The sequence below is a fragment of the Mustela lutreola genome, chromosome 1, assembly GCF_030435805.1.
Source record: "Mustela lutreola isolate mMusLut2 chromosome 1, mMusLut2.pri, whole genome shotgun sequence".
NCBI lineage: Eukaryota > Metazoa > Chordata > Mammalia > Carnivora > Mustelidae > Mustela > Mustela lutreola.
The window spans coordinates 25,881,065-25,903,708 of NC_081290.1; the positions used below are offsets into that span (position 1 = coordinate 25,881,065).

At 38.2% G+C, this 22,644-nt stretch overlaps 1 protein-coding gene across 1 annotated transcript in view; it reads left to right on the forward strand.

Moving 5' to 3' along the window:
• The window catches only part of SCFD2 (sec1 family domain containing 2), a 441,403-nt gene that overhangs the window by 97,548 nt on the left and 321,211 nt on the right, over positions 1–22,644 (forward strand). Inside the window, exon 4 of the mRNA XM_059161521.1 lies at positions 16,334–16,509. Within this exon, the coding sequence (XP_059017504.1) occupies positions 16,334–16,509 (176 nt within the window). The remainder of the gene's footprint in view (positions 1–16,333; positions 16,510–22,644) is intronic.

Here is a 22,644-nt window from a genome sequence, read left to right on the forward strand (position 1 = left end):
TAACTAGGTAAGAAGTAAGTAAGTAAATACGTAAAAACAGTATGAGAACAATGAAACAAAGATGCATAGTATCATATGGCAATGTATTTTCCACTGTGATTCTTTTCTCTCATTTTTATTAGTGTTTTGGCTACCAAACATAAAATACCAGAAGGAAACTTAGTGATACAGACATTGCTTATATACTTTCAAAATTATATTAAATTGTTAAATTTAATCAAATTTAAAATGTGTGAAAATATTGACACAACCATGGAAAACTGTTTGACATTATCAACTAAAGTGAAGCATATACTCACCCAGCAAACATGTGGGCATATAACCGCTAGAAATGAGTGCTAGTGTTCACCAAAAGGCATGTAATAGAGTGTTCATAGCATCATTATCTATAATGGCCCCAAACTGTAGAATCTAAGTATCCTTTAAGGCAGAATAGATGAAGAAACTTCTATGGTAATACAGAGCAATAAAGCATGGTTAGGAAAAAGAAAAAAAAGATTGAGATTCTGGATAATGTTGAAAAAAAGCTAGACACGAAAGAGTACATATGTATAACTTCACTTATATGAGGCTCAAAACAGAGAAAGAAATGGTCTTTGGTAGTAGAGCTAGAAGTAATGGTCTACCTTTGTGGGATTACTGGCTGGGTAAGTATACGTATACCAAGGAGTCTCCTAGAGTATTGGATATATTCCATATGTTGATCTGGATGGGGGTTACATGGATAGATACATATGTAAAAAGTAGTTGAACTATGCACTTACTATTTGTATACTTTGCTTTGTATTATGCTCCTCACTTTCTACCTCCGTCATACCTGAGGCTCCTGAGTCTGGAGTTGCTGGTTCCTTCTGGGGACATGGCTCCCTCCACCATACTGCCTTTTCATGTATTCTAGACCAAGCCTTTTTGGGTGGCTGGGGATGGGAGGATTATTTTTATTTGTTTTCCTCCATCCTTTAGTACTCTTCTTTTCCTCTTTTATCTTCCAGGCATTTATACTTTAGTTAAAATTTTTTTAATATGATAAAAATGACAGTAGTATTACTCTATTAAAAAAGAGTTCACTTATAATTACTTGAATATTCTCATTTCTGCTTTTCTCAGTTGTAAATAAGTATAACTAAGCACCATTGTGTCTCCCAATGGAAAATTTCATTCAGGTTTTATTCCAACATGTAGATTTATAGCAGTATATCTTTTTCATAACTGAGGAAATTTGGATATGGTCTTTTTCTTGGTGTGATGAAAATGTTCTCAAATTGTATGGTGGTGATAATTATACAACTCTGTAAATAGACTATAAACCACTCAATTACATAATTTAAGGATGAACTTTATGGTATGTACCAAAACAAAATTCACCCAAAGTTTTAACATAAATTGAGAAACTCTCCTATAATGTAGAAGAAAACAGGACATTGAAATATGATAGAAAAGATAAAATATAAAGAGAACCAATCCAGGATATCCAAGAACTATATTAGAAGTTTCAGAAAGAAAGAGAAAGCAGAGAATAAGAAATTAGCAAAGGACGGGGGTGCCTGGGTGGCTCAGAGGGTTGGGCCTCTGCCTTCGGCTCAGGTCATGATCCCAGGGTCCTGGGATTGAGCCCCACGTCAGGCTCTCTGCTCAGAGGGGAGCCTGCTTCCTCCTCTCTCTCTGCCTGCCTCTCTGCCTACTTGTGATCTCTGTCTGTCAAATAAATAAATAAAATCTTAAAAAAAAAAAAAAAGAAATTCGCAAAGAACGAATGTGAGACTTTCCCAGATGTGAAGGACATAGTCAAATTGAATAGGCCTACTGAGATGAAATTGGAAAGAATAAAAAGACCTCTAAATTAGACATGATCACTATGAGTCCTTAGAGTACAAGAGAGTAAGATCCTAAAGGTCCCAAGATGGAAAAAAGAAGCTCACCTACAAAGGAACAGGAATGAGACTAGCACACACTGTTTATCAGCAACCCTGAAAACCAGAGGACAGTGAATAATATATTATCAGCCACCTAGAATTCCAGACTCCAATAAACTCCCATGAAGCTTTGAGGGTAAGAAAATGCCTTTTCAGGGATACAAAAACTGCTTTCTTCACAGTTCCTTTTCTGAGGTTACATAAGAATGTCCAGCAAGAAAAGGCAGTATACCAAGAAAGACAAATCAGGGATTTAATGAAACTGTTCCAACAGAGGAGAGCAATAAAAGGAGTTCCAGGCTGCTGGCTATGCAGAAAGGCCTAGGACAAAATTTGCCCATATTAGAATGGGAGAGTGAAAGGTTTGGCAGTATTCAGAGAGGGGAAAAGCTCCCAGACTCCAAAGACAGGACACTGTATTTGAGGTTAGAATACTCTAACTCCCCATGTCCTCCATGTTAAAGCTTTGGTTAAGGTAGATAATGCAAAGGAAGGGCAGGGGTAGGAAGGAAAGAAGGAAAAGAAAGGAAAGGGAAGGAAAGAAAGAGGGAGGGAGGAAGGAAGGAAATACACCACAGAGCAATCTAGGAGCAAAGTATTATATGCATAAGGAAGTGTAATCATAGCGCATAATTTGCTTCTGTCATTAATAGTTATATAGTTTACAATGATGTAGGCTTTATTGATTGATTTTGAACTTTTTTTTTTTTGATGAAACCATGGAAAAAGCACATAAGACTAAATTATGGTTACAGAACAAAATATAAATGCCAATCATCATGGCAAGGGAAAAATAAAAGTACAAATGATTTGCAAGATGAAAGGGGGAGATAAAAAGTAAGGGGGATGTGTAAGGGGGACTATGATTCTCTTCTTAGAACATGAAAGGCCGTAGGATACCATCTGTATTTGACAGACCAAAAAAGAAAGTTTTAGTATATAATGTAGGTTACAAAGATAACCAACAGATGGGGCAAAATGTTTGAAATCTCTTGTCTGCTTATAGACTATCTCACAATCTCTTTGTTGTGTGTTCCTATCCCTTTTTATTTTTTCTGTCATTCTGATGGAGTAAAGAGTGGATATACACTATGTGCTTGGTCTACTCTCCGAGCCTTTTGTGGTTTTGTTTTGTTTTAAGATTTTATTTATTCATTTATTTATTCAAAGAGGGAGCACAGAGGGAGAGTGAGAGGGAGAAGCAGACTCCCCAGGGAACAGGGAGCCCAGTGTGGCTCAATCCCAGGACCCTGAGATCATGACCTGAGCCGAAGGCAGATGCTTAATCGACTGAACCACCCACCCACCCAAGCACCCCTAAGCCTTTTGTATGCTATTCACAAAACTCCTAAACCCTCTTTCATGCACAAGATTCTGGCTGTCTTATGTCAACTCTTGAATTACACTCGAAATTTTCTCTGGTGACACTGCCAAAGACTCAAAAGCTTAACTTTAGTAAAAGTTGTCACCTTTGATATATATATTGTTGTGCGTATTTTTGCTATAATGTGTATAAATCCCTGGAAAAGTTGTTTTGCAAAATCACATACTAGGACAAAAAAAAAAAAAAAATACCATTAGCAGAGGCCCATTCAAACATCTTTGCAGATCAATAATCAGAGAACTGACAAAACCAGTAAGAATCTTGATAAGATACCAGCACAATTAAAAAGATATGCTAAATTTCTAGAAATAAATGTTACAGCTTATACAGGACGTTATGTGAACAAAAGCATTGAAAGTAGCTCACTGGACGGGGATGTGAAGAGGAGTGGAGGCTTATTAGTTGCACTAAAGATCAGGGAGAATCAAACAGGAAGCACTTCCAAGACAGGCCCCGTGGCCAGGCGGAGCCAAGAGGAAGAGCTAGAGACACATGGGCACTGCCTGTGGTGCTTGGTTCCTCTCGTGGCTTGCGGTGTTCAGCTGTGTTTGTTTACTTTGTGTTCAGCTGCTGTTATTAGGTGGCACAAAATGTTGAAGTAATGAGAAAAAAAGCAACATATGAACAGATGTGACTTTTGTGTAATACTGAAATTATTCTGTTTCCCAATTGTGTATGAACAAATAAACCAGAGTTTCAGCAGGACCTCTTATATTTAAATATTTTAATGTCCTGCATCCTTATTATATTAGAAAAGTGATTGACAAAGAGACAAATGAAATGCTGATTTCTGGGAATGCAAGACTTGAAACACCTAAGTTTGTTTATTCCAATTTCGGTTTTCATGAAAATGATGAATAAAAAACGTGCAATGACAGTTTTTATTATTTCTCATGCCAAGAGGTTTTAAAAAATTTTAGTAGCTAAATACGCTATTTTAGACAAAATTTCTGGTGGTGGTGGTTTTCTACCATTACGACAGTTTTATGATTAAATCAAACCTGACATTGACAGAATATTCTTTATTTTAAGCATATCAACAAAGAATCATGTATGTGTAGATATGTGTAGATATTTTAAATATATTTTAACAAATATATTTAATATTCTATATATTTTAATATATTTTAACAAAACAGGTTGAGAAAATTATAATTTATCAAGTGTATGAGGTTAATGGAAAAAATAGGATCCATGATGCATTTGAATTCAGTTGAATTCTTTATCATAAGGATCACAAATATTAAAATGTTAAATCCTTTTATTTTCCAAATGTATTCACTTTCCCTCAAGAGATAATTATATTTTAATGAGGATTTAAAATATAATAGAGAATTGATGGTTGATAGAGTTTTATGTTTTTTCTCTTAGCTAAATCTAAGTAAGAAGCCTATTTCTCTTTCTTAAAAACTCTCAAAAAATAAAAAAAAGCCCAATAGCTTTTCTTACTTGAAAACGATTTCTCGGATTTTAGATCATCATCTTTCAGGAAGTTGCTATATGTTATGTAGTCTTTTTCTTTTGGAGAATAATTGTTGAAAATATTTTAGAAAATACCTTTAATAGGAAAAGAGCGAAAACAAAAGAAATACCCTTTCATATAAGCAATAGAATGCCATGCTGAGGTTAGTTCCACAATAAAAGCCGCACTCATCTGTATGTGTGGCCAGGGATGGTGATCTGGAGAAAGGAAGCGAGAACTGAGATAGTGGTAGATGACAATTCTTTGCTTACTCCCTACAAATCTTATTTGGAGAGGAATCTGGAAAACCATGAGTTAGGATAGTTTCAGTCTACTAGCGTGCCAGAAGCGGAACCAATACAATCTCCTGAAATAAAGGATTTGTGTCATTTCTCTGGGTAGCTCCCTAAGGAGTTTGGTTCCACCAATGAATAAATTTCCTATTTCTACACTAAACTCATCCTTGGGGATGAGTTTTAATCTCATCTCCTGCAGTCTTGATATCAACTAACTTTTGTTTTTATGGCTTTAAAAATTGTGTTACAAGGCCTTCTGAATGGACATCTTAAAATCACCAGGTAAGTCTGCACGAAACGCTTTTGTGATTGTTTTGTGATGTAAGTATGTCCTCCTATTACTTTTTCAGCACCTGCTTCTGGTTGCTTGCTATTTTAGTCAGCTCTCTCGGGTCATCAGTCTCACTGTAGCATTTTGGTAGTCAGTTAGTTGATTTCCATTTGTTTCATGTAAGGTTGTGACTAAGTTTCCAGTTTTGAAAATTGCACTAGCCTGTATTTTTTTTTTTTTTTTTTTTTTTTTTTTTTTTTTTTTTGAAGGCCAAGCAAAGCTTTATTTCGAGCCAAGCATCGAGAATCAAACTAACTGGCCAGGGCCGTCTCTTGCAAAGAGGTGACCTCTCTCTGCCTTACAGACTAGCTTTTAAGGGCAAAGGCCATGTGGTTGTGCCTGGCCATGCACAGGTGACCAATGAGACTGTAACACATAGAGAAAACTGCACAGTCATGCGACGTCACAAATAAGTGACCAATTGAATTACAATTTACCCTAGTAGATATTTGAACTAGCCTATCACCTTGGTCAGAATTGGTACCCAAAAGGCGCCCAAAGGGTGGGGCTCATTCAATCAGTGGGGGCACATACTGTCTCCTAGCTACCAAGGAATATAGCCTGTATTTTAAAGCACCACATGATGTACTTTTTTACTGAATTCCAAGTAGCATGCTAATGGAGTATCAAGAAATACCTAATGACGTGTTACTAGCATTTGTGTGTAAGAAAAAACTATATAGAGGGGAACAGAATAGGGCAGCAAATGCAAATAGCTACTAAGTTCACAATGTAGTGTGTTGTTGCATTTCCAGTTACCAAGTTCTCTATACTCCTTTGTTCCTTTGGATCACAGGCCTTACCTGGGCAGGCAGCATTACGTAAATACGAGGTCTAGAGGCCGAGCTAGGAAATGCTAACTGGATAAAAAGTTCAACTCTGTTTTTTTTTTTTTTTTTTAAACTTCTTTTCTTATTTTTTATTATCATAATTACATACTGATCATCAATAAGCCCAATTCACAGATCTGAGAACTTTTTATAAATAAGTTGATATACTTGAAATTTCAGTGGGCTTTAATACATACGGTTTTATATCATGTGGGACTTATTATAGATGGTATGAGTATTATTTGGCACAGAAAGTTTAACAATTAAATAAACTTATAGAAGTATAGTTATATTAAATTAGACTTCACAAAATTTTCTGGCCATTAAAAAAAATTCCCTTTTATGTTACCAAATACTGTAACTATAGGTAATTGTTTTCTTTTTTTTTTTTTTTTTTAATTTTTTTATTTTTTATAAACATATATTTTTATCCCCAGGGGTACAGGTCTGTGAATCACCAGGTTTACACACTTCACAGCACTCACCAAATCACATGCCCTCCCCAATGTCCATAATCCCAACCCCTTCTCCCAAAACCCCTCCCCCCGGCAACCCTCAGTTTGTTTTGTGAGATTAAGAGTCACTTATGGTTTGTCTCCCTCCCAATCCCATCTTGTTTCATTTATTCTTCTTCTACCCACTTAAGCCTCCATGTTGCATCACCACTTCCTCATATCAGGGAGATCATATGATAGTTGTCTTTCTCTGCTTGACTTATTTCGCTAAGCATGATACGCTCTAGTTCCATCCATGTTGTTGCAAATGGCAAGATTTCATTTCTTTTGATGGCTGCATAGTATTCCATTGTGTATATATAACACATCTTCTTGATCCATTCATCTGTTGATGGACATCTAGGTTCTTTCCATAGTTTGGCTATTGTGGACATTGCTGCTATAAACATTCGGGTGTATGTGCTCCTTTGGATCACTACATTTGTATCTTTAGGGTAAATACCCAATAGTGCAATTGCTGGGTCATAGGGCAGTTCTATTTTCAACATTTTGAGGAACCTCCATGCTGTTTTCCAGAGTGGCTGCACCAGCTTGCATTCCCACCAACAGTGTAGGAGGGTTCCCCTTTCTCCGCATCCTCGCCAGCATCTGTCATTTCCTGACTTGTTGATTTTAGCCATTCTGACTGGTGTGAGGTGATATCTCATTGTGGTTTTGATTTGTATTTCCCTGATGCCGAGTGATATGGAACACTTTTTCATGTGTCTGTTCGCCATCTGGATGTCTTCTTTCCAGAAATGTCTGTTCATGTCCTCTGCCCATTTCTTGATTGGATTATTTGTTCTTTGGGTGTTGAGTTTGCTAAGTTCTTTATAGATTCTGGACACTAGTCCTTTATCTGATATGTCGTTTGCAAATATCTTCTCCCATTCTGTCAGTTGTCTTTTGATTTTGTTAACTGTTTCCTTTGCTGTGCAAAAGCTTTTGATCTTGATGAAATCCCAGTAGTTCATTTTTTTCCCTTGCTTCCCTTGCCTTTTGCGTTGTTCCTAGGAAGATGTTGCTGCGGCAGAGGTCGAAGAGGTTGCTGCCCGTGTTCTCCTCAAGGATTTTGATGGATTCCTTTCGTACATTGAGGTCCTTCATCCATTTTGAGTCTATTTTTGTGTGTGGTGTAAGGAAATGGTCCAATTTCATTTTTCTGCATGTGGCTGTCCAATTTTCCCAGCACCATTTATTGAAAAGGCTGTCTTATTTCCATTGGACATTCTTTCCTGCTTTGTCGAAGATTAGTTGACCATAGATTTGAGGGTCTATTTCTGGGCTCTCTATTCTGTTCCATTGATCTATGTGTCTGTTTTTGTGCCAGTACCATGCTGTCTTGATGATGACAGCTTTGTAATAGAGCTTGAAGTCCGGAATTGTGATGCCACCAACGTTGGCTTTCTTTTTCAATATCCCTTTGGCTATTCGAGGTCTTTTCTGGTTCCATATAAATTTTAGCATTATTTGTTCCATTTCTTTGAAAAAGATGGATGGTACTTTGATAGGAATTGCATTAAATGTGTAGATTGCTTTAGGTAGCATAGACATTTTCACAATATTTATTCTTCCAATCCAGGAGCATGGAACATTTTTCCATTTCTTTGTGTCTTCCTCAATTTCTTTCATGAGTACTTTATAGTTTTCTGAGTATAGATTCTGTGTCTCTTTGGTTAGGTTTATTCCTAGGTATCTTATGGTTTTGGATGCAATTGTAAATGGGATTGACTCCTTAATATCTCTTTCTTCTGTCTTGCTGTTGGTGTAGAGAAATGCAACTGATTTCTGTGCATTGATTTTATATCCTGACACTTTACTGAATTCCTGTATAAGTTCTAGCAGTTTTGGAGTGGAGTCTTTTGGGTTTTCCACATATAGTATCATATCATCTGCGAAGAGTGATAATTTGACTTCTTCTTTGCCGATTTGGATGCCTTTAATTTCCTTTTGTTGTCTGATTGCTGAGGCTAGGACCTCTAGTACGATGTTGAATAGCAGTGGTGATAATGGACATCCCTGCCGTGTTCCTGACCTTAGCGGAAAAGCTTTCAGTTTTTCTCCATTGAGAATGATATTTGCGGTGGGTTTTTCATAGATGGCTTTGATGATATTGAGGTATGTGCCCTCTATCCCTACACTTTGAAGAGTTTTGATCAGGAAGGGATGTTGTACTTTGTCAAATGCTTTTTCAGCATCTATTGAGAGTATCATATGGTTCTTGTTCTTTCTTTTATTGATGTGTTGTATCACATTGACTGATTTGCAGATGTTGAACCAACCTTGCAGCCCTGGAATAAATCCCACTTGGTCGTGGTGAATAATCTTTTTAATGTACTGTTGAATCCTATTGGCTAGTATTTTGTTGAGTATTTTCGCATCTGTGTTCATCAAGGATATCGGTCTATAGCTCTCTTTTTTGGTGGAATCCTTGTCTGGTTTTGGGATCAAGGTGATGCTGGCTTCATAAAATGAGTTTGGAAGTTTTCCTTCCATTTCTATTTTTTGGAACAGTTTCAGAAGAATAGGAATTAGTTCTTCTTTAAATGTTTGGTAGAATTCCCCCGGGAAGCCGTCTGGCCCTGGGCTTTTGTTTGTTTGGAGATTTTTAATGACTGTTTCAATCTCCTTACTGGTTATGGGTCTGTTCAGGCTTTCTATTTCTTCCTGATTCAGTTGTGGTAGTTTATATGTTTCTAGGAATGCATCCATTTCTTCCAGATTGTCAAATTTATTGCCGTAGAGTTGCTCATAGTATGTTCTTATAATAGTTTGTATTTCTTTGGTGTTAGTTGTGATCTCTCCTCTTTCATTCATGATTTTATTTATTTGGGTCCTTTCTCTTTTCTTTTTGATAAGTCGGGCCAGGGGTTTATCAATTTTATTAATTCTTTCAAAGAACCAGCTCCTAGTTTCGTTGATTTGTTCTATTGTTTTTTTGGTTTCTATTTCATTGATTTCTGCTCTGATCTTTATGATTTCTCTTCTCCTGCTGGGCTTAGGGTTTCTTTCTTGTTCTTTCTCCAGCTCCTTTAGGTGTAGGGTTAGGTTGTGTACCTGAGACCTTTCTTGTTTCTTGAGAAAGGCTTGTACCGCTATATATTTTCCTCTCAGGACTGCCTTTGTTGTGTCCCACAGATTTTGAACCGTTGTATTTTCATTATCATTTGTTTCCATGATTTTTTTCAATTCTTCTTTAATTTCCCGGTTGACCCATTCATTCTTTAGAAGGATACTGTTTAGTCTCCATGTATTTGGGTTCTTTCCAAACTTCCTTTTGTGGTTGAGTTCTAGCTTTAGAGCATTGTGGTCTGAAAATATGCAGGGAATGATCCCAATCTTTTGATACTGGTTGAGTCCTGATTTAGGACCGAGGATGTGATCTATTCTGGAGAATGTTCCATGTGCACTAGAGAAGAATGTGTATTCTGTTGCTTTGGGATGAAATGTTCTGAATATATCTGTGATGTCCATCTGGTCCAGTGTGTCGTTTAAGGCCTTTATTTCCTTGCTGATCTTTTGCTTGGATGACCTGTCCATTTCAGTGAGGGGAGTGTTAAAGTCCCCTGCTATTATTGTATTATTGTTGATGTGTTTCTTTGATTTTGTTATTAATTGGTTTATATAGTTGGCTGCTCCCACGTTGGGGGCATAGATATTTAAAATTGTTAGATCTTCTTGTTGGACAGACCCTTTGAGTATGATATAGTGTCCTTCCTCATCTCTTATTATAGTCTTTGGCTTAAAATCTAATTGATCTGATATAAGGATTGCCACTCCTGCTTTCTTCTGATGTCCATTAGCATGGTAAATTCTTTTCCACCCCCTCACTTTAAATCTGGAGGTGTCTTCGGGCTTAAAATGTGTTTCTTGGAGGCAACATATAGATGGGTTTTGTTTTTTTATCCATTCTGATACCCTGTGTCTTTTGACAGGGGCATTTAGCCCATTCACATTCAGGGTAACTATTGAGAGATATGAATTTAGTGCCATTGTATTGCCTGTAAGGTGACTGTTACTGTATATGGTCTCTGTTCCTTTCTGATCTACCACTTGTAGGCTCTCTCTTTGCTTAGAGGACCCCTTTCAATATTTCCTGTAGAGCTGGTTTGGTATTTGCAAATTCTTTCAGTTGTTGTTTGTCCTGGAAGCTTTTAATCTCTCCTTCTATTTTCAATAATAGCCTAGCTGGATATAGTATTCTTGGCTGCATGTTTTTCTCGTTTAGTGCTCTGAAAATATCATGCCAGCTCTTTCTGGCCTGCCAGGTCTCTGTGGATAAGTCAGCTGCCAATCTAATATTTTTACCATTGTATGTTACAGACTTCTTTTCCCGGGCTGCTTTCAGGATTTTCTCTTTGTCATTGAGACTTGTAAATTTTACTATTAGGTGACGGGGTGTGGGCCTATTCTTATTGATTTTGAGGGGCGTTCTCTGAACCTCCTGAATTTTGATGCTCGTTCCCTTTGCCATATTGGGGAAATTCTCCCCAATAATTCTCTCCAGTATACCTTCTGCTCCCCTCTCATTTTCTTCTTCTTCTGGAATCCCAATTATTCTAATGTTGTTTCGTCTTATGGTGTCACTTATCTCTCGAATTTTCCCCTCGTGGTCCAGTAGCTGTTTGTCCCTCTTTTGCTCAGCTTCTTTATTCTCTGTCATTTGGTCTTCTATATCACTAATTCTTTCTTCTGCCTCATTTATCCTAGCAGTTAGAGCCTCCATTTTTGATTGCACCTCATTAATAGCTTTTTTGATTTCACCTTGGTTAGATTTTAGTTCTTTTATTTCTCCAGAAAGGGCTTTTATATCTCTCGAGAGGGTTTCTCTAATATCTTCCATGCCTTTTTCGAGCCCGGCTAGAACCTTGAGAATTGTCATTCTGAACTCTAGATCTGACATATTACCGATGTCTGTATTGATTAGGTCCCTAGCCTTCGGTACTGCCTCTTGTTCTTTTTTTTGTGTTGAATTTTTATGTCTTGTCATTTTGTCCAGATAAGAGTAAATGAAGGGGCAAGTAAAATACTAAAAGGGTGGCAACAACCCCAGGAAAATATGCTTTAACCAAATTAGAAGAGATCCAAAATCGTGAGTGGGGAGAAAGGGGATAAAAAGAGGTTCAAAAAGGAAGAAAGAAAAAAAAAAAACAAAAAGAAAAGAAAAAAAAAAAAAGAAAAGAAAAGAAAAGAATTTTTAAAAAAAGAAAACACCTTTCAGAAAGTGGTTGTTTTTCTGTTTCCAGAATTGCTGTTCTTCTTCTCTTCGATCTGCCGATGGATTTTCAGGTGTTTGCAATCTTTAGATAAGCTATCTAGCTGATCTCCAGCTAGCTGAAGCAGTCTCAGCTTGCTACTTCTCTGCCATCTTGACTCCTCCCCTCAACTCTGTTTTTGAATCAAAGAAACTCTTATCTTTGAATTGAACATAGAGTTGTTATAATAGAAATCTAAACAGACCTTCTGATGACTTTCTCTGATGATTTTCACTTCTTTTTTTAAAATTTATTTATTTGACAGACAGAGATCACAAGTAGGCAAAGAGGCAGGCAGAGAGAGAGGAGGAAGCAGGCTCCCCGCTGAGCAGAGAGCCCGATGAGGGGCTTGATCCCAGGACCTTGAGATCATGAACCAAGCCAAAGGCAGAGGCTCAACCCACTGAGCCACCCAGGCACCCATGATTTTCATTTCTTGTGGTCTTTCTAAACAACAATTAAATTGCAAATGGGTTGTATGTATTTTGAGCTTAATTCTGCCTCCCTAGTTAAGTAGACAGGGTTGGAGCGTTTGGCAGTTTTTTGTTTTTTTGTTTGTTTGTTTTTTGTTTTTTTTAAGATTTTATTTATTTATTTGTCAGAGAGAGAGCGAGCGAGAGCGAGCACAGGCAGACAGAGTGGAAGGCAGAGTCAGAGGGAGAAGCAGGCTCCCTGCGGAGCAAGGAGCCCGATGTGGGACTCGATCCCAGGATCCTGGGATCATGACCTGAGCCGAAGGCAGCTGCTTAACCAACTGAGCCACCCAGGCGTCCCGAGTTTGACAGTTTTGAATCTTAAAGGGCCTTTCATGCTTCCAAGACATTTTGTGTTTTTCCTTAGCAGTATTACTGCAATCATGATTAAGTAATTTTTTGTATAATTGTTTAATGAATATCTCTCTTTATAGACTAAGCTCTACATGTCCAGGAACGAAATTGCCACCACCAGCAGTACAATGTGTAAACAAGTACATGGAGGTCATGTCAATCGTAAATTGAACCCATTTCATGTGAAAATTTTTTTCACGTATTTAGTGTTAATATTAAATAGGCGTTAGAAGATGTCATTGTGTAAACATGTTATCATCTGCACAAAAGGCCTCCACCCCTAATGAGAATGATATGTAATAGACTGAATTCATTAGAAGGGCATCTAGGAGATATATTTGTCTTCTGTATATGTTCACTGTGAGGACAGAGAGTTTTGTCTGATTTGTTCACGGGTTTATTTCTAACAGCAAGAATAGTGTCTGTCATAAAAATACATGTTGAATCAATGACCTAATAAAAGTAATGGCACAATTTAATAACAAGAAAGTAAACAACTGGGTGCCTGGGTGGCTCAGTGGGTTAAGCCTCTGCCTTCAGCTCAGGTCATGATCTCAGGGTCCTAGGATTGAGTCCCGAATCTGGCTCTTTGCTCAGTGGGGAGCCTGCTTCCCCACTTCTCTCTCTCTGCCTGCCTCTCTGCCTACTTGTGATCTCTCTGTGTAAAATAAATAAATAGAATTTTTTAAAAAAGAAAGTAAACAACCTAATAAAAAATGGGAAAATATTTGAACAGACACCTCACCAAAAAACATATAGCATGGCACATAAGCACATACAAAGATGGCCAGCATTACTCATCATTAGAAAAATACAAATTAAAGCCACAGTGAGATATTTCTACCCATGTCTTAGAATGACTAAAATAAAAATAAGTGGTAGTAGCAAGTGCTGGTGAGAACGTGAAGTACTAGAACTCTCATAGGTTGCTGGCGGGACAGGCTGCTTTGGAAATCAGTTTGTCAGTTTCTTACACAGTTAAACATACATTTAGCATATGACCCAGTAATCCCAGGTCTAGAAATTTACCCAAGAAAAATGAAACCATTTGTTCACACACACATACTCCCATGAAAACCTGAACCTGGATATTTGTGAAGAATTTATTCATAATTTCTAAGAATTGGAAATAGTCCAAATGATCACTAACTGGTGAATGGATAAATGAATGGCTAGGTAAACTATGGCATATTTATACAATGGAGTATGATTCAGCAAGAAAAGGGAGCATACTATTAATACAGGCAACAGCACAGACAAATAGCAAATGCTTTAAGCTAAAGTGAAAGAAGCCAGAGTCAAAAGGCTCCAGACTATGTAATTCAACTTATAGAACATTCTGGAAAAGCTCAACTATGGGACAGAGATCAGATAAACACAGAGAAGTGCTCATCAGGGCTGGGGTGGAGAAGGAGAATTGACTGCAAAGAGGGGAAGCTCTTTGGAATGATGGAAATGTTTGGTCCCTTGACTGTGACGGTGCTTACCCAACTACATGCATTTGTCACAGCCCATGGAGCTATACGCCAAAGAAGGGTGGATTTTCCTGTATGTCAATTACACATTAATAAACCTGACTCAAAACCAGACAAAGAAGAAGGTGATGAGGCTCTTCTCTGTCAGTAGTTAAGCCAGTAGGTCAGTAGCTTGCCGCCTTGAGTTTCAGGAATGAACTCAGACTTTATCACGGAACCAAAGAAATGAGTGAGACTTGCTTCACCACTTATCATCCCACTACTCTTCTTTTTGTTGCAGGCTTATAAGTTTCTTGTGGTGAGGTCTTTAGTTTTTTTTTTGTTTTTTTTTTTTTTAATTTTTTTTTCTAAGATTTTATTTATTTATTTGAGAGAGAGACAGTGAGAGAGAACATGAGCAAGGAGAAGGTCAGAGAGAGAAGCAGACTCCGCATGGAGCTGGGAGCCCGATGCGGGACTCGATCCCGGGACTCCGGGATCATGACCTGAGCCGAAGGCAGTCGTCCAACCAACTGAGCCACCCAGGCGTCCCAGGTCTTTAGTTTTTGTGTATTGTGGTCAAAAACGGTTTATTAAGATACCTGGTATTTAGCGTTATGAAAGACACTGAATTCCCAGTGCCTCAGGGGGCTCTCACAGGTGGAGCCCATGCCTTGCTTGCCACCGCATAGAGTTGCTATGATCATCAGAAGATGGCTTGCTTGCGCCATGTGAACTGTAAGGTGCTCAACAAATATAGGGGATTTCATTGCCAAATATTAAACCTAGATGTAATAAGCAAACTTGGATTTCAGGCATTGGAGAGCAACCCACAAGCATAGTGTGGATAAGCTGTGTAGGAAAGATTTACCTGACTCGCATCTATGTTTGGCCCCGTTGCGGCCTCCCTGTCCGACGGAGAGACTCTGGTGTTCTGGAGTTTTGTCCATAGCAGCCATGAATGGCAGGAATGCAGTTTGACACACTGGACAATGCAAAGTGACTCACTTAAAGGACTGCCATAGGCAGTCCTTGGACTTAAAGGTTCTACAGAGTGAACCTTCAACAGGTGTTTTGCTTTTCTGTACTATGTCTAGTCTTTTATGAGATGGGGCTCTTGTTTTAGTCTAGGTGACCATTGGGGCACGTGTGCTGTATAGCTCATGCCTGCATTTTCTTCTGATGCCTCATCTCCCAGTGTTTTTGCCACCCCAGTTCTCCATAGATTTTTATTTCATACAACAGCCAGCTTTGATCGTCATAAATTTTGTCATGAACCCATTGATCTCAGTGGTGAGGTTTGAGCCACAGTCGTAACAGACTTCTCTTCTTACTTTCTAAACATACACACACCATTAGAAATTTTGCCTTTTTGCTTTTTAAATCAGTATGCACTCTTCTTGGGGAGCCACGCCATGTTGAGCTCACCAGATACTTATAGGATGACTTTGAGAACTTACTTGTGGGCATTGCACAATTATAAAATAAGTTCTTCTAGTAATATGGCCTTGGCCAGATCACTTAATATCTGTTTCTTTCCTTGTGTGTGTGAGTGTGTGTGTGTGTGTGTGTTTAATTTTTTAATTTTTATTTATTTAATTTTAAAGATTTATTCATTTATATTTAGAGTGAAAGAGAGCATGAGTAGGGGGACAAAGGGAGTGAGGGTATCACGTATTCTCCTTGCTGAGCGTGGAGCTTCAGGCGGGATCTTATGACCCTGAGATCATGACCTGAAGTGAAACCAAGAGTCAGACACTTAACCAACTGTGTGCCTCCCAGGTGCCCCAGTTTGTTTGTTTTTTTAAGTGGGCTCCATGAACATACACCCCTGAGATCAAGACGGGAGCTGAGATCAAGAGTCGGATGCTTAACTGACTGAGCCACTCAGGTGCCCCTGTTTCTTTACCTGTGAAAGGCAGGAAATAGCTTCACATTTGCTCCTGTCACCATGTTGTTGTAAGAATCACAATAGCTTAAGAAAGCTTACAGCCAACTCTGAAATTCTGTGCCAATATGAAGCAGTAATGTTATTAATGGCATTCTTGTCATGAGTTTACTACTGATAGATTATTATGTTTCTCCAGGGAGAGTCACTCCAGGACAGCTCATGTCCTATATTCAGCTCTTCAAGAACAACCTCCAAGCTTTAGTGAATCACTGTGGGCTCCTACAGCTTGGACTAGCCACAGTTCAAACTCTGAAACACCCGCAGACTGCTAAGTGGGACAACTTTCTGGCTTTTGAAAGACTCCTCCTCCAGGTATGTTGCTGTGGGAGATTCATGGGATATTAATAATTAAAATGGTCGCTTCCGGTGGGGGGGATCTTTGATATTTGTTGTAGTCTTAGTAGTAAGTCTTATAGTTGACATATACTCTATATCATCTTCTCTAAGAGCCTCCAAATTAAAATTACAGTAGAAAATTTCCATACCTATGTTTTTTTGTTTTTTGTTTTGTTTTGTTTTGTTTTTGGACAGTGACATCTTTGGCATCTCACTCACTATCAAGAATCTTTTTTGAGCATTTGACCAATCTCTTTTCAACTTTATACCATTTGGACCTTTCTTGACCGTCATGGTATCTTTCTTCCATCTTTGCTACTCTCCTTGCTGACTATTACTACTATTTACATTTCTTCTGACACTAGCTAGTCTCTAATCCTCAAACGACATATAGCACGTGGCTTAAAATGATGCTTAATAAAAGATGGAGGAAGACAAATTGCACTTGTGAATGTAGTGAATTTGAAGTGATTTGTATGGGATGAGGACCTTTTCATCCCATACAATGAGGACCTTGATGAAATATTTTCATGGAAAACTTAAAAATCCCTCTCCTTCTGCCCCTCCCTCTACTTGTGCTGTTTCTTTCTCTCTCACATGAAAAAATAAAAGCTTAAAAAAAAAACAAAAATTAAAAAGCATTTCAAACTGAGATAAAATAATATGACATATCTATTTGTACTCTCCACACTGACTCAATATAATTTATCCATTTTTAATATTTATTTTATATCCTTTCTCATTAAAGAAATAAAACTAGAAATAAGGTTGAAACATCTCTGATACTTATACCCTTCCTTGCTCTGGTTCTCCTTTTTCCTTTCCCAGAGGTAATCACAAACATGATTCCTTGCTTCTGTATTTTTATTAAATACTTCCTTATTCATAAATAATATAGACTATTGTGCTCTGGGTTTTACTTTTTATGTAAGTAATATTGTACTATAATCCTAAACAACCTGTGTTTTCCTCTCAACATTCTATTTTATTTTATTTTTTTAAGATTTTATTTATATTATATTATACAGAGAGAGAGATCACAAGTAAGCAGAGAGGCAGGCAGAGAGGGAGGGGGAAGCCGGCTCTCTGCTGAGCAGAGAGCCTGATGCAGGGCTTGATCCCAGGACCCTGAGATCATGACCCGAGCCGAAGGCAGAGGCTTAACCCACTGAGCCACCAAGGCGCACCTCAACATTCTATTTTAAAGATAATTCAAGTTGACATATATAGATCTAGTTCATTTATTTAAACTATGCCATACTATTTGATTGTATGTGTGTGTGTGGAGAGGGAGAGAGAGGAAAAAAAAGAAGAAGAAAAAAGAAGAAAGAATGTGGTGAATATCCTAGACCATGTGTTTTGCTGTACATGTGAAAGAGTTTCTCTAGGACACATATCGTGGAAAGGATGTTAGATTATTGACCATGCATATTGTTGAATTTACTAAATATTAATAAAGTGATCACCAACGAGGTGGACCTAGTCGACCCTTCTGCTAGGCATGGATGACATTTTGTTTCCCCACATAGTGTCAGGACTCAGTCTTATCAAATTAGAACATTTTTTAATAGTGGGTCTGTTAGTAATGGTGGGTCTATTATTAGTCATGGGTCTATTATTAATAGGCTATTTCTTTATATAAGTTTGCAATTCTTTGACTACTGATGAAGTTGAGCATCTTTTATAGTATATATGGACGCCTCAGTTTTCCTCTTCTGTCAATTGCTCATTCTTATACTGTGCCCATTTTTATCTGTTGGGTAACAGAAGCACTGTCTTATGTCATGCAAATACTTCTCTGAGGCTGTGGTGTGTCTTTCAACTTTAATGCCAGTATATTGTACAAAAGTTTAAAAATTTGATGTAGTCTAGCTGATTAATGTTATCATTTATGATTTGTGCTTATTTATATTTTACATTAGAAATCTATTTCTACTCTTAATTTCAAAACATATTGTTGTATATTTTCTGCTAAATATTAACTTTTGACATTTGACATCTTAATCCACATGGAATTTATTTTTGTTTATGGTGTTATTCAGATCTAGCTTTCTTTTCTTCTGTATGGATAGTCTAGTCTCCCCACATTATTTATGGAATACTCCACTGTATCATAAGTTACTTATCTAAGAGTCATTTTCCTCTTTCTCATGTTGGCAGAACACCAGTTTTGTTTCAGTGTCTACTCCTTTCTCAAATGATTCAAGCAAATCCTGATTGCTCTCAGAGTACGCTGGCATTGTCATTTCCCTACCTAATGATTAGTTTAGCAGTTCAAGCCAAACACAGGCAAAGGGTAGTTTGCTAGAAGTATTTCTAGGAAAGATTTTCTTTTGCCTTGACAGAATATACATAATGAAGAAACAATGTCCTTTTTCTGCTTCTTGATGTACATTTACGACATGAGCATTTTGTGATAATGAAGGGAACTCACTGAGATCCTGAGGAAGATAGATGGAACCTGGATCTTTGATGACTTTGAACCCTAGTTCAAATATCTTATTTTGTGACATAATAATTGTTCTTCTCATTGTTTGAGCCACTTAAAAAATGTTGGTTTTCTCGGGGTACTAGGGTGGCTCAGTGGGTTAAGCATCTGCCTTTGGCTCACTTCATGGTCCCAGGGTCCTGGGATCGAGTCCTTCATTGGTCTCCCTGCTCAGCAGGGAGCCTGTTTCTCCCTTACAGTCGTGTTCTCTCTCTCTCTCATTCAAATAAATAAATAAGATCTTTTTAAAAAAAAAATGGTGGTTTTTTTGTTGTTGTTGTTATTTGGAGCCAAAAGATATTCATCTTTTTCCTACTGATATGTAAAATACTAAAATACCACATAACAGTGGGTTTATTTCTCAGTTTCTAGTCAGTGCCAGTGGCCAGTTCATCTACCACAGAATTAATACCACAGTGTTTTAAAGTCAACATGTCCAGTTTTACGCTTTTCTTTATAAGAGGGGATTATTAGATTTATTTGTGAGTAGATTTTAATACCATTGTGAACTGAATTCAGTTTTCTGACTCTCTGTTGCTGGCATTTAGGGATACTCTTCACTTCTGCCTGGTGATCACATGTCCATCAACTTTGCATTGACATTTGTGTTTGTCTCTTCCTTTCTACACTTTCTTGATACCACTTTCATTTTTAGTGCTCTGGCCAGATACTTGGACACTGTTCAAAAGAGGCAGTGAAAAGAGGCTTCTTCATCTTATTCCTGACTTGGAAGAATGTTCTAAAATTTTACCATGAAATAGTATGTGCTATTTTTTTCTAATTGGGCTGAGAAAGTTCCTTCCTAAACCTAGTTTACTGAGTCATTTTGTTTTTGTTGTTTTTTTTTTATCTTGCACGAGTGTGAATTTCATTTCTAAATTCATTATGAATTTTTTTAGATGACTATGTCAGGTTTTTTCTACCTTAATTGTTAGTATGGTGAATTTATAATTTTTTATTTTTTTTCAATGTTCCAAGATTCATTGTTTATGCACCACACCCACTGCTCCATGCAATATGTGCCCTCCCTAATACCCACCACCAGGATCACCTAACCCCCTACCCCCCCTCCCCTCCAAAACCCTCAGTTTGTTTCTCAGAGTCCACAATCTCTCATGCTTCGTCTCCCCCTCCATTTTCCCACAATCCACTTTTCCTTTCTTTCTCTTAATGTCCTCCATGTTATTCCTTATGTTCCACAAATAAATGAAACCGTATGATAATTGACTTTCTCTGCTTGACTTATTTCACTCAGCATAATCTCCTCCAGTCCCATCCATGTTGATTCAAAAGTTGGGTATTCATCCTTTCTGATGGCTGAGTAATATTCCATTGTTTATATGGACCATATCTTCTTTATCCATTTGTCCATTGAAGGGCATCTTGGCTCTTCCCACAGTTTGGTGACTGTCGCCATTGCTGCTATTAACACTGGGGTTCAGATGACCCTTCTTTTCACTACGTCTGTATCTTTGGGGTAAATACTCAGTAGTGCAATTGCAGGGTTATAGGGTAGCTCTATTTTTAATTTCTTAAGGAACCTCCACACTGTTTCCCAAAGTGGCTGCACCAACTTGATTTCCTACCAACAGTGTAAGAGGGTTCCCCTTTATCCACATCCTCTCCAACACTTGTTGTTTACTGTTTACTGTTGTTTATTTTGGCCATTCTAACTGGTATAAGGTGGTATCTCAGTGTGGTTTTGATTTGAATCTCCCTGATGGCTAATGATGAACATTTTTTCACTGTCTGTTAGCCATTCATATGTCTTCTTTGGAGAATTGTCTGTTCATGTCTTCTGCCCATTTTTTGATGTGATTATCTGTTTTTTTTGGGTGTTGAGTTTGAGGAGTTATTTATAATTTTTTTAAAGATTTTTATTTATTCACCTGACAGAGAGATAGAGAGCACAAGTAGGCAGAATGGCAGGCAGAGAGAGAGGAAGAAGCAGGCTCTCTGCTGAACAGGGAGCCCGATGTGGGGCTCGATCCCAGAACCCTGGATCATGACCTGAGCCCAAGGCAGAGGCCCAATCGACTGAGCCACCCAGGTGCCCCTATTTATAATTTTTTAATGTTAAATAATTATTATTGCATTCCTGGATAAGTTCAGCGTGGTCTTACACACCCACAGGCACACACATACACACAGCTGGATTTAGTTTGCTAATACTTTACTTAGCTATTTTCATTTATGCTCATAGGTGAGATTAACATATAATTTTTCTTTATTGTGCTGCTGACAAATGTTATGGTAGTTTTTTAAAATCAGGGTGAGTTTCATTTTTGTATTTTCTGGAGCTGTTTATCTAAGAAAGGAATCACAGTTGCTCAGCAGTGAAATATCTCTAAGGAATCATGTCAACATAGCTTTGTTTTTGTTAGATTTAGATTTTTATTGCCAATTTAATTATTTAAATGTTTCTAGACCTATTTAATTCTTCTGTTTCCTCTTGAGATTATTTTGGTAGTTTATATTAGCTTAAATCAGCTATTCATTTTTATTTTCAAATTTATTGGCATAAATTTATTCATAGAATTTTCATAAGAATTTAAATCTCCTTTGATACATAGTTGTGTCCCATTTTTAAATGCCTAATATTTTTATTGTGCTCACTTTGGTCTTATTTTGGTCAGTATTAGCAGAATTTTATGAATCATTCTAAAGTTGAGCTATCTATCTCTGCATCTGTCGATCTCCTCTGTACCTCTGCCTGTACCTGTTAAAGGCCAGGAATTCATACAAATGCCCCAATTCTAACCGAATACCACAAGGTTACTGTAGTGTTCTCCCTTTCTGTATTTGTAGCTTCCCTGTCTGACAGTGAAGAACCTGTGTCCCATGACCCTCAACATACTTAATGATGTGATAAATTTCCCCACATGTAACCAATCTTCCATTGGCGGTGCCTCCCCTCTCATGCCCTCTGCACCTCACCTGGGCTCTGTCTTCCTGCTGCCGGCCATGGCACCATTTCCTTTCACATGCAGGCAGCCCTCCTGAAACCCTCAGATAGATGCCCTTCTCATGTTACTTGAGCTCTGCCATCGTGCACTGTGCTACCCCTGCCTCGCCCTCATACATGGGTGCTCTTCTCACTCTCTGAGGCTCCATGACCCCCCAGCAGGCCCCACTGCTGCTCCCCTGACACTCATGCCTCCTCGCTCTGCAGGCTCTGGTCCTCCTACAATACTGCCGTGGCGACTCCCCTATTTAGATGCTGTCACCTCCCTGCTCAGGCTGACAGGGTCTTGGGGATATTCTTCTCCTCCAACCTCTGATGAATGCTTCTCTCACCTCCTTTGATTCTGACAACTCATATAGGCCTGCTGCTTCATTTTACCCCACATCCTGTGTCCCCCCCCCCCTTCCCACCATCACCTCCTCATGGCACAGGGGCCTTGATAGACTTTTTGACCATATTCCCCCATTCCCATCCACTTTGCTCAGGTTCTTATACCTTGCACTGGGGCCTCACTGCTTCCAGCTTCCACGTGGATGTCCTCTCTATCCTCTTGAGGTTCCAGCATTGCTGGGCTCTGCCACCCATCATGTAAAGATGCCTTCCTTACCCTCCTTTGGTGGTGACAGCCTGCACTGGGGCTTCCACCCCACCCATGGAA